The sequence below is a fragment of the Adiantum capillus-veneris genome, chromosome 23 (assembly GCF_014529385.1).
Source record: "Adiantum capillus-veneris isolate H3 chromosome 23, ASM1452938v2, whole genome shotgun sequence".
In the NCBI taxonomy this organism is placed as follows: Eukaryota; Viridiplantae; Streptophyta; class Polypodiopsida; order Polypodiales; family Pteridaceae; genus Adiantum; species Adiantum capillus-veneris.
The window spans coordinates 21,130,188-21,145,728 of record NC_140953.1 but is presented as its reverse complement, the minus strand read 5'-3'; the positions used below and the strand labels follow the sequence as shown (position 1 = coordinate 21,145,728).

At 43.2% G+C, this 15,541-nt stretch overlaps 1 protein-coding gene across 2 annotated transcripts in view; it reads left to right on the top strand.

The window, feature by feature from the left end:
- Positions 1–14,445, top strand: part of MAB1 (Transketolase family protein) — a 75,564-nt gene extending 61,119 nt beyond the window's left edge. For both annotated transcript variants that reach the window (XM_086496713.1, XM_086496714.1), the window contains exons 13-14: positions 13,802–13,916; positions 14,031–14,445. In XM_086496713.1, the coding sequence (XP_086352839.1) occupies positions 13,802–13,916; positions 14,031–14,090 (175 nt within the window). In that variant the 3' untranslated portion in view covers positions 14,091–14,445. The remainder of the gene's footprint in view (positions 1–13,801; positions 13,917–14,030) is intronic.
- The last annotated feature ends 1,096 nt before the right edge of the window (positions 14,446–15,541 follow it).

Genomic DNA, 15,541 nt, shown 5'->3' with positions numbered 1-15,541 from the left:
GAAGGGATTTAGACAGAGGCTTCATTCTTTTGGTGTTTGGATCATTTGATTGAGAGTCGCTTGAACCTTCTAGGTCAAACTTTATACATGTGAAAGCGTAAGAACTGGACAGTGTTAGCAAGAATGGAAAAGAGTAGTCTTTGTGGCCCTAGGAAGTGTTATGGCACCCTTGTGAGTCTGTACGCAGAACGTGCAGGTCCAAGCGCACCCTCCGATTGCACATGAGCACAACCACTCTCTACTAGGCGTAGGCACTAGGGAGTGTTCCAATTGCATTAGTACCCAACCCAGGTATTTATCTGCACGTGAAGCACCTCTTATAGATGAGTTCATTAACTCATTAGTAAGTGGCACTTTTAGAAATCATGGGATTTTTATTGGCATTGCCCGACCCATCTTTAATTCCATATACTAGTGGCCCTAGGGGTCATTTCTCAAGAATAAGACCAGACAAGCACCAACAGCACCATGCTCTAGCGTTTTTGCTAGCAGTATCACCATCAACATCCATGTCGTTTTTCCATCAGCACACTCAGCCCACTAGCGTTTTTAGTCTACAATAACAGATTTGTATCATTGTCAGTTTTCAGCCCCAGCGCTTTTAGAAGTTGTAGATTTCCGCCATAGTTCCAACGTTTCCACATTCAAATTTCAGCCCTCTAATCAGCCAGCGTTTTTCAGTTTTCAGCCCATCCTCGACGTTGGCTGTAGCAGATCAGCCCATAGCCTCGTCGAGCTTGCAGATCCCACAGATTCAAGCATCTAGAGCAAAATCCCATCAGCATCTAGGACCATTATATCTGTGCAATCTAAAGCAAATACCTCTCTAGCGATAGAGGGGGGGCCCTTGAAGGCGGATTTAAGACCCATCTCTCCTCTCTCTCTCTTTCACTAGAGAACCTTCACTCACAGTATCACTCTCTTCTCTCTCTAGTCGTTGCACATCTCTCATGGAGTAAAAGGAACTCTCTCATGAAGTAAAAGGAACCTTGAGCACTCATCCTAAGCATTCACCATTAACCACTTCCGCCGCACATTACACGCCTTAGAGAGAGAGGATGTTGCCTTGTTGCTCACACCAAGAGAGGAGAGAGGGGTCGCTTGGCTGCCAGAAATAGCCAGAAGCGTGGGCACCCAATTTTGGGTCTGTTTTAGCAGATAGGCTGGCTGTCACTAATTACGTAGGCCGCAAGGCAAATTTCAAAAAATGGTTTGAACCTGTACAAAACTCAATAAAAACTTATGGGCTGAAAACAATGCTTGCACAAACACACCCCTGAACACCCTTGACGTCCCTGAATGCAATCTCATTTACAGATGAGATGCAAACATAGACTCCACATGCTTTCTCGTAAAGCACTCAAAAAGCAACCTGCTTTTTAGAAAGCATCTGCATTTCTTCAAAGCTTCTGAGAACCCATCTTCATTCTTGTGCTTGCATCTTACGCGTAACTCATGCTCAATTCGGATTTTCTACCCAGACCCTAACCGTTGATGACGTGGCAGTCCGCACGCTTTACGGATTTCTGCAAATTACGCTAGTTGATTTTTTATTAGCAGCTTTTGGGACAATTGCTTTTGAGTTAGAGATTTTGGGGCTTTGCTTTTGGGCATCCCTTGTACCAATAAATAAGTGGGCTAGGCCTCATTACTCAGGGCATCTGGACGTAGAGTTTGAGAGTGAGTGCCTGCCAACTCTCTTGTACTTTGAACACAAATTAATATAAAAAGAAATACCAAAAGGGACGCCAATCTTTGTGGCCAATACGTATGGGCACAGAACTACGCCGAGCTGTGTCGTCTTTGTGAATTGTTTTGAAGTGAATCTTTGTCGTGTCGTAGTAGAATCTTGACTTGGGGTGTCCAAGTTTGTTACAGTGGTATCCGAGCATGGCCGATTTCTCTTCTACTAGGAATTCCGATTCTTTTCTCGCGACACTTACTGATTCCAACAAGAATCAATCGACTTCTTCTGCATGTGCTAATGCGGGAGGAGATCATGAAGAAGATTGTCATGATCAAACAGAGAAAGAGTACGGCCCATCTCGACCTACTTAGTTCGAGATTGAAGAGATGGAACGTCGACAGCTGGTTGACGAGGCAAGAAAGCAGATGATTAAAATTGCAAAGGATCCGAAAGTTGCAAAATTTTTATCCGAGCAAGCCATCGTAGAAGTGCACACCCAGTGGCAGAAAGCCACAGAACCATCTATCAAACCGGCAATCAAGAAACTCCTTCTTCGAGGATGTTTACAAAGCAAGAATTACAAGAGGTGGTTCAAACACAGATCAGCCGGTTTCTGGATGCAAACAACAAATCCAAAAAGAAAGAGAAAAAGCATAAGAAAGGGACTGGCGTCCCGGGTTGTTTGGGTCGTCAATCTTCTTTTGCATCGGCAAGAAAGCAGAAGAAGCGTGTACGATTTGAAGGACTACCTAGTTCTTCTTCTTCTTCTTTTGACAATTCTTCTAGCAACAGACTCGAGCAAGGAAGACAGAAAAGGTAAAAAGTGAAGTAAAAAGCAAGGCTTCGGAAAAGGCAAGAAAAAGGCAAAGAAGCCTAGATTTCGCCCAGTTTCTGACAATTCTACAGAGGAGTCATCCTAAGAGAGTTTGGACTCCGACGATCATACGTTCTATGCAAAAAAGAAGCATTTTTACAAAGCCAACCTATATGACTTTCTTGAAGACAAAAGCAAGAAAGTAAAAGAATTCACATAAGGTGGACGTTCGATTAAGTTTGACTCCTTTTCTGGGTTCCAAGATGCTCCGAGGGCTTTGGCCTTCATTCAGTAGTTGGACATAGCTTTCTCTGAAGGGCATTACTCAGAGCACCCCAAGATTAGGAGGGCTACATCTTTCTTCAAGGGAAATGCTTGAACATGGTGGTCCACTCTTCTTCTGAGGCAAAAAGCTCCAGTTAAAGGTTGAAATTCAAAGGGCTCTTTAACGAGATACACAAACGGCTTGGAATCATCTTCAGATGACCAAGGGAGATTCTTTGGACGCTTATTGCGGGAGATTTTGGAACTCTTTTCTACCAACCTCTTCATTTAAGGAGGTCTCGTTTAAGGAACAGATTGAGCGGTTTTGTTGCGGACTTCCTATAGAGATCCAAGAATATTGCTTGGAACGAAAATCAAGTTCTATTCAAGAATTGATGGGTCATGCGTAACGGGATTTTGCGATACATTCGTGAAATTTGACTTACCCCACTGATGAGATCTTGACTCAGAGAAACCAACAGACTTCTAACAATGAAAGTACAAAGACAAAGAGTTCCCAAGAAAAGAAAGACAAGGATACACGACCCCGGCTCACTCTTCGAGAGAGGGCCAATTACATCAAAGAAGGGAAGTGTTTTGGATGTGGAGAACATGGGCACGTCTCCGAGAAGTGCGCCCAAAAGGCACAACAAGAACAACTTGAAGACAGGCCAAAGAGTTCGAGAGCAGCTGAGGAACGTGGTAGAAAAGGCAAGATGAAAGCAGGATTGGTTCCAAATTGCACGAGTAGTGACCCAAGCACGATTGATGAAAGTACATAACTTTGCCGAGCTTGGGGCAAAGTGAAAGATCAAGAAGCCTTGATCTTTTTTGATGGAGGAGCCAAGGCTAACTTCATTTCACCTGAATTGGCGGCGTGGCTCGAGATTACACCCGATCGGATGTGACCACCAGCAGAGGCAGCTCTAGCGGCAATCGAACGAGACATAGCCATTACACCTGTCATTGGCAAACTACGGTTGCATTGTCAGGGGTATTTGGGACACGAGGATTTTTACATAATGCCCTTGGAAGGTTGTGATGACGTCCTTGGAGTCCCTTGGAGTCCCATGGTACCATAAGAACAACGCCGCAGTCGATTATTGGGTGAAGAAGCGACTTCAACAAATGAAAATGGCCGAAAAATTGTACTTGATGTGAAACTGAAGGGCGAGTCTATCCCTATTATATCGGCTTCGGCCGTTTCCAAATTAATGAAATACAGTCTGTTTGTTTACTCAATCTACTTGAAAGAGTTAAATGATAAACACAAAACGAATATGTTTGAACTTGATAAAGAACGCCAAGATTTTCTCCATTCTCATGCCGGTTGCTTTTTTGAGGGCCTGCCAAGCGAGTTGCCACCATCTCGTCCTGAGGATCATACTATTGATCTGATACCTGGAAGCACAACACCGAACCGGACACCTTTTTTGGAATAGGGTGTTATCCAGTCGAGTACTTCACCCTACTGTTGTCCGATGTTGTTGGTTTTAAAGAAAGACGGATCTTGGAGAATGTGCATTGATTATAGAGCTCTCAATAAAATCACCATCAAGAACAGATTTTTGATTACTAGAATCGATGATATTTTTGAGTGACTACAAAGATCCTCTTGTTTCAACAAGATCGATTTGAAAAGCGAATATCATCAAATCCGAATCGTGCCGGGAGAGGTCTACAAGACAACTTTTCGGACGAGCTTTGGTTTATATGAATTTTTGGTGATGCCTTTTGGCTTTACCAATGCTCCAACGACTTTCAACCGAATGATGGATAGATTTTTTAGAGAGTACAGATCTTTTGTCGGCACTTTCTTTGATGACATTATAGTCTTCTCTAAGGATAGACAGAACATAGACACCATCTGCTACAGGTCTGTCAGGCATTGCGATCACAAGTTAGTTATCGATGCCAAGAAGAGTGAATTTTTCTTGCCGGAATACACTTTTTGAGACACATCGTCTCAACAACAGCAGTACAGACGGATCCGTCCAAGATTGACACTATATGTGATGGGCATGATTTGAAGAATATTTATGAAGTTAGAAGCTTCTTGGGCATGTGATTGGCATGATTTGAAGAATATTTATGAAGTTAGAAGCTTCTTGGGCTTATGTTCTTACTACCGGCGGTTCATTAGAAAGTTTACGAAGGTTGCTTCCCCTTTATACATTCTGACCCAGAAAGGAGTTCCTTTCTCGTGGGGACCCACAGAGGTGACAACCTTTCAGACATTGAAGAGAAATTGATTACACGACTATATTGACTTTGCGAGATTTGCAAAAGTCATTCGAAGTATATTGTGATGCTTGTGGTCGTAGTCTAGGTGCGGTGTAACAGACTTGGACACTCCAAGTCAAGAATCAACTGTGACAGCACCAAATAACCACTTCAAAACAAGTCACAGATCACAATAGATGTACATTGGCCCGGCGGAGTTCCGTGCCTAGAGATATTGGTCCCAAAGACTGGCGTCCCTTTCGGTATTTCTTTTTGTCTTAATCAATCATCAAAGTACAAGAGAGCGGTTAGGGTTTCACTCTCAGACTCTGCGTCAAGATGCTCCGAGAAGTGAAGCCCTCACCACTTATTTAAAGATACAAGGGATGCCCAAAAGCAGAGCCCCAAAAGCTTTTAAAATAAAAAGCATCAGTTCTCTCTCTCTCTCTCTCTCTCTCTCTCTCTCTCTCTCTCTCTCTCTCTCTTAGAGAGTCTTTTCTCTTTTTTTTTTCAATAAAAAAAAGCAAAATTCGCGTCGCTTATCATTTTCATTTTTTTTTTTAGCCTCCGCGATTTCCGAAAATTAGGGTTTCTGGCAGAAATTAGGGTTTCTGCTGTCCGCCACGTCATCACTTTGTGACATACCCCCCTCTTGAAAGCATTGTAATCGACCGCGATTACGCCTTCAAAACCGACAAAAGCCATAAACCGTCTTAGCAGACACCGACTGTTAGTACTAGGAACACACATCTAGCACATGTACAAAATCGACAGTCACATGACACGACATCACATGACATTCAACATTCATTCGGATCTTAGACCATGATTTATCGGCAATGTAGCTAGCAATCACATCTAGGTCCAATCGGGACCTCATCGATGTCCGATTGACTAACCCCTATTGCAACCATGTCTATTGGAGATCAATCAGACCAAAATGCTGCAGTCATTTCGGCTATCAGTTCCTGCACTCAAAAGAAGTCAAGAACAAATCAGTATCATTATCAGGAATTCCATTTCATAAAGTCATCCAGCAGAATACTGTCAGCTCTCAGTATCCTTGAAGCTCAAAGAGACATTAGTGACTTTAGTATCAAAATCAAGGCATCTGTTGACAAGGGAGCGGAGTGACTCCCCTCTTGTGCATCCCATTGCACTAGATCTCCGGCCAAGCTGAATTCTCGGTTCCGTTTGGAGTAGACTATGCTAAACCAAAACGTCGAGTTAAAGTTTCACAATCCGAGGAGTATCTGCTAGGTCCTCCTCCATCCACTTCGCATCAAATGCAAGAAAGTTCTTGAACTTAACCAAGAACCGCCTTCGGACTTTACCATTCTTCGTATCCATACGTGCCAAAATCTGTTCAGGAACAAGGGTCTCCTCGTTTTCTTCCACTGCGGGTTGCTCATCAGGCTCCCCATCATCAGGCACATCACCCTTAACAGGTTTGAAGAGATTCACATGCAATGCATTGTGAATCCTCCAAGTATCTGGCAGTTTCAATCGGAAGGAGACATCATTTATCTTGTCAGTGATCTGGAAAGGTCCGTAGTATCGCATAATAAGCTTTGGAAAAAGCCTCTCCTTTCTCTTTTTCTTACGTAGGCGTGCCTTCTCAAAACGTAAGAGCACCCAATCATCCTCCTTCAATTTCAAGTCGCGACGATGGCGATCCGCTGCCTTTTTTTGTCGTTCTTGAGACTCCTACAAAGTCTCGCGAACCTTGGCAAAAGCCGTACCCAGATCTCGCGAATATTTATCCGCTTCCAATATCTAATCTTTCGTGCTCAGGAAGGATGGAACCTTCGCAGCACTTTCAACAAATCTCACATGGCGTCTTCCCCGTCGAAGAGTGTATCGTGTTATTGTAGGGAAATTCCACCAAAGGTAAGTTCTTTTCCCATTGAGTCTTCTGATCCGAGATACAAGACTTCAATAAATCTAAAACCACTGAATTGGCAATCTCAGATTGCCCGTCAGTCTGCAAGTGGAACGATGACGAGAACTGCAACCGCGTGCCAATGTTCTCCCAAATTGCCTTCCAAAACAAACTCATAAATCTGCGGTCTCTGTCGGAGACAATCGTCTCAGACGTGCCATGTAATCGGAAAATCATCATGATCATTTTGTGTTCTCGGGAGATCAAAAATGAAATCCATTTCAATACTTTCCCAGGGGCGGGTGGGTATGGGTAAAAGGGTGTAAAGCCTCCATAGGAGTTAGTGCAATCCTTGTCGTAGATGGGGAAGGGTTGGAAAAACCTCATGGTGGGGGAAACTCTTGTTCGCCACTCCCATGCTCACCACCTTCATGTGAAGTATCCATTGCGCTTCGGGTGATGACCATCCACTAAATCGTGGGTTCTTGTGGTCTTGGGTTCTTAAGTTCACAAGGAACTTGGGTTCTTGGGGGTCTTGGTTTCTTGAGGATTCTGAGGTTTATCTGTAGCTTGCAATCTGTGTTAGAGAAGGAGCTTCTCTTCATCCGAGTTCTGCTCTTTGTTGCGGGCGCACCCCTTGGCGGCCTTGCGCTCACACCAATGTTGCTTTTTCCCACCTCACGTCGATTGGCTGGCCGCTAAGTGCACGGTCCGCTCTCAATGAGTGAAAAGAGGCACAAGGGGAGGCTAGACAAGCCCTTCTTTCTCGGGTTTCTTGTCACTCTTCAAAAACACGATTAGGAATCGACACGCCCAGGAAGTCTTGGGTTACGTGTGATCGCAACAAGCAAAAAAAATTATGTGGTTCTTTCCTTGAGTGATACAAAATACTGCCAAAGCTCTGATACCAATGTAAGGTGCAACGGAAGTGAATGTTGAACATTGCTCAAGATGAGTGCTCCGAACTGTGCTCAAGGTTCCTTATACTTACGGAAGAGAGAGCCTTCCGTTCCTTTAGTGAGAGAGTGCAATGTACACAAACAAAGTGGATGAACACTGTGAATGAAGGTGCATGAGAGTGAGAGATAGAGAGAGAAGATGTAAGCTGCAGCGGAATGAATGTTGTTCTTTCTCAAGATGAGTGCTCCATAATGTGCTCAAGGTTCCTTTTTGTTCTTATGGAAGGGAGAGCCTTCCGTTCTTAATGAGAGAGTGCAATGATCATAAACAAAGTGAATGGACACTGTGCGTGCAAGTGTATGAGACTGAGAGATAGAGAGAGAAGAGAAATACGACACCAGAGACGTAAAACCCTGCTCCGAAGGCCCCCCTCTCGTCGGCGAGAGTGGTCTACTATAGATTGCACAAACGGGTACAAACTGAATGCATGTGATTGATGCAAGTCTATGCTAGGTCGATGTCAACGATGGGGATGACGAGACCGATCTAAGGGCTGAATTCTGAAGCTTTCTAATTGCTGTCCAAAAACGCTACTGGCTGAAAATCTGCGGCTGTTTTACTGCTGTTCCAAAGACGCTGATGGCTGAGATTATCTGATACCAAAAACGCTGAAGTGGGCAGGTTCTTGCGGGCTGACATCTGCTGGTCTTTAGGCTGAAAACTGCAGGTCTCTAGGGCTGAAAACTGATGGTCTTCATTTGCTGAAAACTACTGATGCTTATTGCTGAAAACGCCATGCACATAGAGGGCGATGGAGGTTCAGAAAACGCTAGGGTTGCATGGAGGAAAAACGCAAGCAGAAAAGTGTTTTGGCGATGAAACTTCTTGCTGAGAACGCCAATGATTGGGGGGTCTATGGCGATGCTTACTTGATGATGAAAACGCTAGGATGATGGGAGTCTTTGCTTGGAGGGAAATCGCCACCAAGGGTTCTTGCTGAGAAGTTGCTTGTTGAGCGATGGGCTCCTGCTGCCTCTTCTGCCAGAAAGTGCTAGCGTTAGGTTTCTATTTATACAACTTAGCAAAATTGCCCTATCTACTTTCCAACAAAAGTCACTTAAAAATAATAAGTGAAAAATGTCAAAAATAGGGAAAATAGGCCTATGCACTATAAAAATGCTACTGATGGGATCTGACTCGAATCTGATGGTCATACTTTGTGCAACCAGAGGATATGCATCTAATCTAAGTGTCTGGACATGCACGGTCTGCGAACAGACTCACAAAAGTGCCAGATCACTTGATTGACTGAACCCTTGTCGTGCTATAGCTTGTCCACGGACACATAGGGTTGGATGTTGCGTCACGTGACAAGAACACGACACCAGAATGTTGTCAAACCCTCCTCCGAAGGCCCCACTCTCTATGGCGAGAGCGGTCTACTTATGATTGCCAAATCTCTACAATGCTTGGAGTTGCCGACGACCTCGACGACGATGAGGACGATGACGAGACGGGCTGAAATCTTAAAATGTTTAGGCTGAAATTTGCAAATCTTATTCTGTTGATTTCTGACTCTATGTCGATGACGATGTTGATGACGACGATGCAACAACGACGCGCCGAAAACGCAGATGCTGAAATCTGCGTTTTCCGGGCTGAAACTGTGAACGACACTGGATCGGACCGTGCGGTGAGGATCTACTGCGGGAAGGTGAGAACTGCGAGGTTCGGGGGTTCTACTGTGGGTATTGACTGCTGAAAACTGAAAACGCTGATGCTATCTGAGGTCTTGTCGCGAAGATCTGCAAAAACACTGAGGTTGATTTGCAAACCAAAAACGCTAGGGTTGAAAATGGGTCGTGTTGCAAACACGCTGTGAATCTACTGGTGCAAACCACTAATGCTAGAGCTAATCTGTTCCTTGCTGTCGCCAGGCTGATGCAGAAGCAAAATGTTCCTTGATTTGGGTTCTTGTTCAAAAATGCCAACTCTTCTGCTGTGATGCAAAAACGCTAGAGAACTTGCGGTCCTGCTGAGAAGTTGCCTGTGAGCAAGCGCTCCTTCTACTTCTTTTGCTAGAAAGTGCTAGCTCTGGTTTGCTTATATATTATCTTATGCAAATTGCCCTACCTAGTTCCCAACAAAAGTCACTTAAAAATAATAAGTGAAAAATGTAAAAAATAGGTTTTCTGCATTGTAAAATGAGGGGAATGCTGATGATCATGTTGTGTGCAACCGGAGGATATGCATCTAATCTAAGTGTCTGGACATGCACGGTCTACGAACATACTCACAAAGTGCCAGATCACTTCCTATTCTAGACTTACTTGATTGAACTGAACCCTGGTCATCCTGTAGCTTGTCCACGACACATAGGGTCGGATGTGTCACGTGGTGTCCAAGTCTGTTACAATTACAGACCATGGGAGGTATTTATTGAGATGGGGGTTGCACATACTTGGCCATATTTAATGGCCTTTGAGATATATCCAATGTGTGGGAGCCTCATATTTAGTATGACTAGGACTCCCTTTTGTCTTTGACTTAAAAACAAGTCCAAAGAGAATGGCTAGCAACAAGCCCTACCACCCTACCACAAGAAAGTTGTGGTATGAGGACAGGTTTGGTGTAAGGTGCAGCGGAAGTGAATGCTGAACTTTGCTCAAGATGAGTGCTCCGAACTGTGCTCAAGGGTTCCTTTTACTTACGGAAGGGAGAGCCTTCCGTTCCTTTCATGAGAGAGTGCAAATGATCACAGACAAAGTGGTAAACACTGTGAATGAAGGTGCTGAGACTGAGAGATAGAGAGAGAAGAATATGACACTAGAAAAGTTGTCTAACCCTCCTCCAAGGGCCCCACTTTCTATGGCGAGAGAGGTCTATGCTGTTGATTGCACAATCCTCGTACAATGGTCTAAATGCAATGATCTTGCCGACAATGTCGACGACGACGAGGCGGGTTGAAAACTGAAAACACTAGGGACTGAAATCTGCAAATCTTGTATCTGTTGAATTTTGACTCTGTGTCGGTGACAACGATGCGACGACGACGCGCTGAAAACTCAAATGTTGAAATCTGCGAATAGCGGGCTGAATCTACAAATGCTGGCTGATCTGACTGTGCGGCGAGGATCTGCTACTGGAAAGTGAGATCTGCAATGTTTGGGGGCTGTGGTACGGAGACTAACCGCTGAAAATGCAAAACGCTGATGCAATTATGGTACTTTTGTCGCCGGGAATCTGCAAAACGATAGGGTTGGTTTGATGTTTGATGCAAAAACGCTAGGCTGAATGTTGGGATCTGCTAATGCCAGGGCTGATCTGCAACTGCAAAATGCCAGAGCTGAATCTTGTAGCAAAACGCTAGGCTTGATCTGCGAAAGAAACGCTAGCTGTCTTGTCGGGGAGTCTTGCTGAGAAGGTGCTCTGTTGGACACTTGTCCTTGCTGCCTCTTCTGCCAGAAAGTGCTAGCACTAGGGTTTCTTATATACTGCATGAGTCAATTTGACCTACCCAGTTTCCCAACAAGGTCACTTATTAATATTAAGTAAAAAATGGCTAAAATAGGTCTATGCGCTGTAAAAATGCTCTTGATGGGTTTTGATGGTAATCTGATGATCATGCTGTGTGCAACTAGAGGATATGCATCTACTCTAAGTGCCTGGACATGCACGGTCTGCAAACAGACTCACAAAAGTGCCAAAACACTTCCTAAGCTAGGCTAACTGAACTGAACCCTAGTCATGAAGTAGCTTGTTCACGTACACATAAGGTTAGATGTGCATGTGACATTTGGGGGTAGTTTTGGGGTTGTTTAGGAGTTTATTTGGAACTAAGCTGAATGGAGGTAGTTCAAGCCTTACTTAAGTCTGCCGTTCTGTCCCCGTTCCTGTTCCGACCCCCCCTCCTCCTCGTTCCCGTCCTGTTCTGAACCCTCTTGTTCCCATTCCCGTTTCGGGTAACTATGACTCTAGTCTCTCTCTACCTTTGGGAATTGAGTAGGGATGCTTCCGCCTACGCTCAAGGGATTCCAAAAACTGAATCCCAAGATGGTTTGCAGAGCTCTTGTGCTTTTAGAGCAAATTGGAGGATTGCTTAGTAGAGAGCTAGTATCTTGAGTTTATGAAGGAGAAGGAACTATCATCAAGTCTAAGGTTTAGAATTGAAGGGTTTACTCTGGTCACTGGTGGTTGTGCTTGTAAAAGATTCTCCCTTTAATATATATATATATATATTTTTGGGGGGGGGGGGGGGGGGGGGGGGGGGCGGGGGAGGGAGGACCAGTCCATCTCCTAGTCCTCAATACTCCATTTTCTTTGTTTGTTAGATTCTTTTTATTTTCAGCTAGTTGTTCGTGCGTGCTCCCGTTTGTGACAGCTTGGCAATTGTTTGGCTGGATGATGTGGCACAGCTGATGCATGCTTTTTAAGAGTAAAATTTAATAGTAGAAGCTTTTGGCAAAATCCATTAATAGCAGAGTACTTAAAACTGCTTTTTTGCTTAAACCACAAATAGTCCCTTCTTAGACATTAAGATATTTCAAACTTTTTGGGTTTCAAAGTAGATATAATGCCTTGAACTGGAGTATCCCAATCTGAGTATCATCTGTATGCCTCACATTTATTAGAACATCTCTCGTTTTGCTAAATATGGTGTCATTTTTTCGCAACTATTTAGATTTTCTCATCTTTGTTCTAGTAAATCTACTTTTTTGTTCACTCTTGCCATCTTATTTCTTTACTTGTCGAGAAAGGATACTTAATCAAAAGAATCATGAAAAATGTTGGTTTATTTTTGTGTCATAGTAAGCTTATTTTCAAGTTTTCTTCCTTTGGGATGTTCAAGACAATCATTAGTAAACATAAAAGTGGGGACCTTAAAAGCCCGCTTATTGTTGTACTTAGTAACGCTTGTTTAAATCTTTAGTGCTTCCAGTATTTTTGCTCTTTCATGGTTGAGTATGCCCATCATCTCCACATGGTGATAGAAACTGAGTTCGTTTGTTTATAGAGTATGTTCATGAATGAACTCTATACAAACCTGCTCTTGGGCACTGATGACGTGAGTAGGGATGTCATAGTTGTTGTCCAGCCATGCATGATAAATCTGATAATTTGGACAAGCAGCCAAGCAGCGAAGTCAAGGTCGCATATTGTTAAGTTTGGAACTTTGTATTATGTACTACTTTGGTTATCTTTTGCCTCTTGTAGGTAGGTTCGTAGTGCATGAGCAGTGTCCAGCCCAAAGTAGTTTCAAATGTTGCAAACGAAAGCGATCTAAATTATTTGAAACGTGATTCAAAACGCTAGCTCCCATATAGTGGCCACTAATTTTATTTTTTTCCTGAGAAAAGATCCTTCTATTAGTTAATAAAACTACCCATAGGGCTACAACCACCTCTACTAGAGAGGGCTACAACAATCATAAGGGGAGGCTCTCCGAATGAAAAAACAGCACATGTACAGTGTGGGCTAAATCAGCAGATGGGAGGAGGGAAAAGCCACACAGGTGGACACTAATTCATAAGCACTTACCGAAAATTCTGATCTTATAAATTAGCAAGGATAAGACATCAGAAAGACTTAATGCTAGAAATCAAACTCCACATAACAATTTCTAAATGAAGAGATTCTTAAATCCTTATGTAAGCTAGATACTAAAATTGTATACTGCCCATCCTGATGTCTTTGTTTGTAAATGCAATTGTTTGGGGAGAACACGTGATCGGGGAACCACTAAATATTGGTTTATAATGAAGCCAATAGACCTCACGATTTGCATCAATAGCACTTGCCGACAGCAGACTCTAAATCAAGTGATCTTTTAAGTTGAGAAGAGTTTGTAGGTAGCTGGAATTTGTCTCCTGTCCAGTCCACAAAGTCAGTTTCATAATCACATGAATGGCATAGTATATTGGTGCCAGTAACTTCCTTGAAAAGGCTACCTCATTTTGACCTTCATTGCATGTGCTTTGTATGCCTTCCATAGTGATAATATTATCAAATGCCTATACTGTTGTTCTTGCAGCATGAGCGTTGTCGAAGAAAGTTTTGAGTATCTTGATGCACCTGTGGAAAGAATTACAGGGGCTGATGTGCCGATGCCTTATGCAGCAAATCTAGAGCGCATGGCCGTACCTCAGGTATCACAACATTTGTTATGGATAATCTCTTGTTTTCGTTAAGGATAAAGAATTATGCTTGCCGATGGTTTTGGAGAGATGATATGGACTGAGAAGCACTTGGTCACCTTGCAGATTGAGGACATCGTGCGTGCGGTGAAGCGGGCATGTTATCGATCGGCTTCTGGGAAGTAATCAGGAGTCGGTCGGCTTCCAGACAGTTTTTTGCGGTAGTGTGGCCACCTGGCAACGTTGGAAGTATCAACACACCAGCATCAATCACGATCAAAGATTATTTGGAGTGTTTTGTAATTTCAATTTTGCTACCAACACTCCCAACAATAAACAATGACATAATGGATCAGGCCTGCACTTGCTCAACCTCACATCTTCAAGCTATGAGATGGCTTTCATCATCGTTTTGTAGCAATTTGTAAGAGAGTTGTATTTACATTTGACGAAAGCTTAGAATGTGTCCAAGCTGAGTAGCTACAATGACTTTATCTTGTCTGAAGCATGATCGGTTTAACGTGCGAAAAATCTGTTGTCACGGAAGTTTGTCAACATCAATCTGTGAAAGGGACCTACCTAGTTAGCAGGTGGTTTTGAGTTCTGGCTGTTGAGAATGGGCTATAATTCAAAAAAGAGTCCCCTCTCTCTCTCTCTCTCTCTCTCTCTCTCTCTCACACACACACACACACACACACACACACACACACACACACACACACACACACACACTGTATGATAACTCCTACTTTTACATCGAATTTTAAAATGCTAAAACAGGAGTACACAAGCATACACAATACTTAAGACTACTCGTAAATAAGACAGAAATGTTTTTACTTGTACCTACGCCTCCGTTTAGGGTAGGAACTTACCTGGCAAAGATAAGAGATCGCTTGAAGCCCTAAATGACATAGCAAAATTGTCTATAAAGCTCGTCAAACGGACAATTATTGTTTAGATATACTCCTTTTCGGATTTCTACATTAAGGAAGTTTTTTGAAAATTAGGTCTAAGGAGCAGAATTTTTTTCTGTACCCAATCCTTTAAAACCGGCTTGTTTCGGTTTTTTGATACGTTACCTTCCCTAGCATAGTGGAATGTGGAAATGTGGGAACTATTGCATAAATTTCTCTCTTTCCGTTCTTTTAAACAAAAAAAACTCAAGCTGAGTTGTGTAAGCCAACACGTAGCTGCAGTGATGCACCTCCAAACGGTGCCTTTACAAGCCAGGTGGCTTGAAGCACTGGCTGTTGAAAACACACACACACACAGACTAACATACAAATACTGTTGTATAAACTGAGCACATAGGTTCATATATATATATATATATATATATAAATGCATATCATACCCGTTCGACAGAGCCTCTATGTAGAATAGCTACGTAGCCTGTGCCATAGTTGCAAATAAACATCACACACACACACACACACACAAACACAATTACACGCTCCTCTTGCAAGGTAAAATGGGCACTAGGTTCGCGAAGTTAAGAAAAACAAAATTTGTTTGTGCGCGAAAAAGCCTTGCTATACACGGGGGGTTCTTGCAATAAAAAACGTTCGATTGCAGCAAATAAACGGGTTTTTGGCATGATATGTTCCAATGCGGGCTCCCTCTTGCTCAAATAC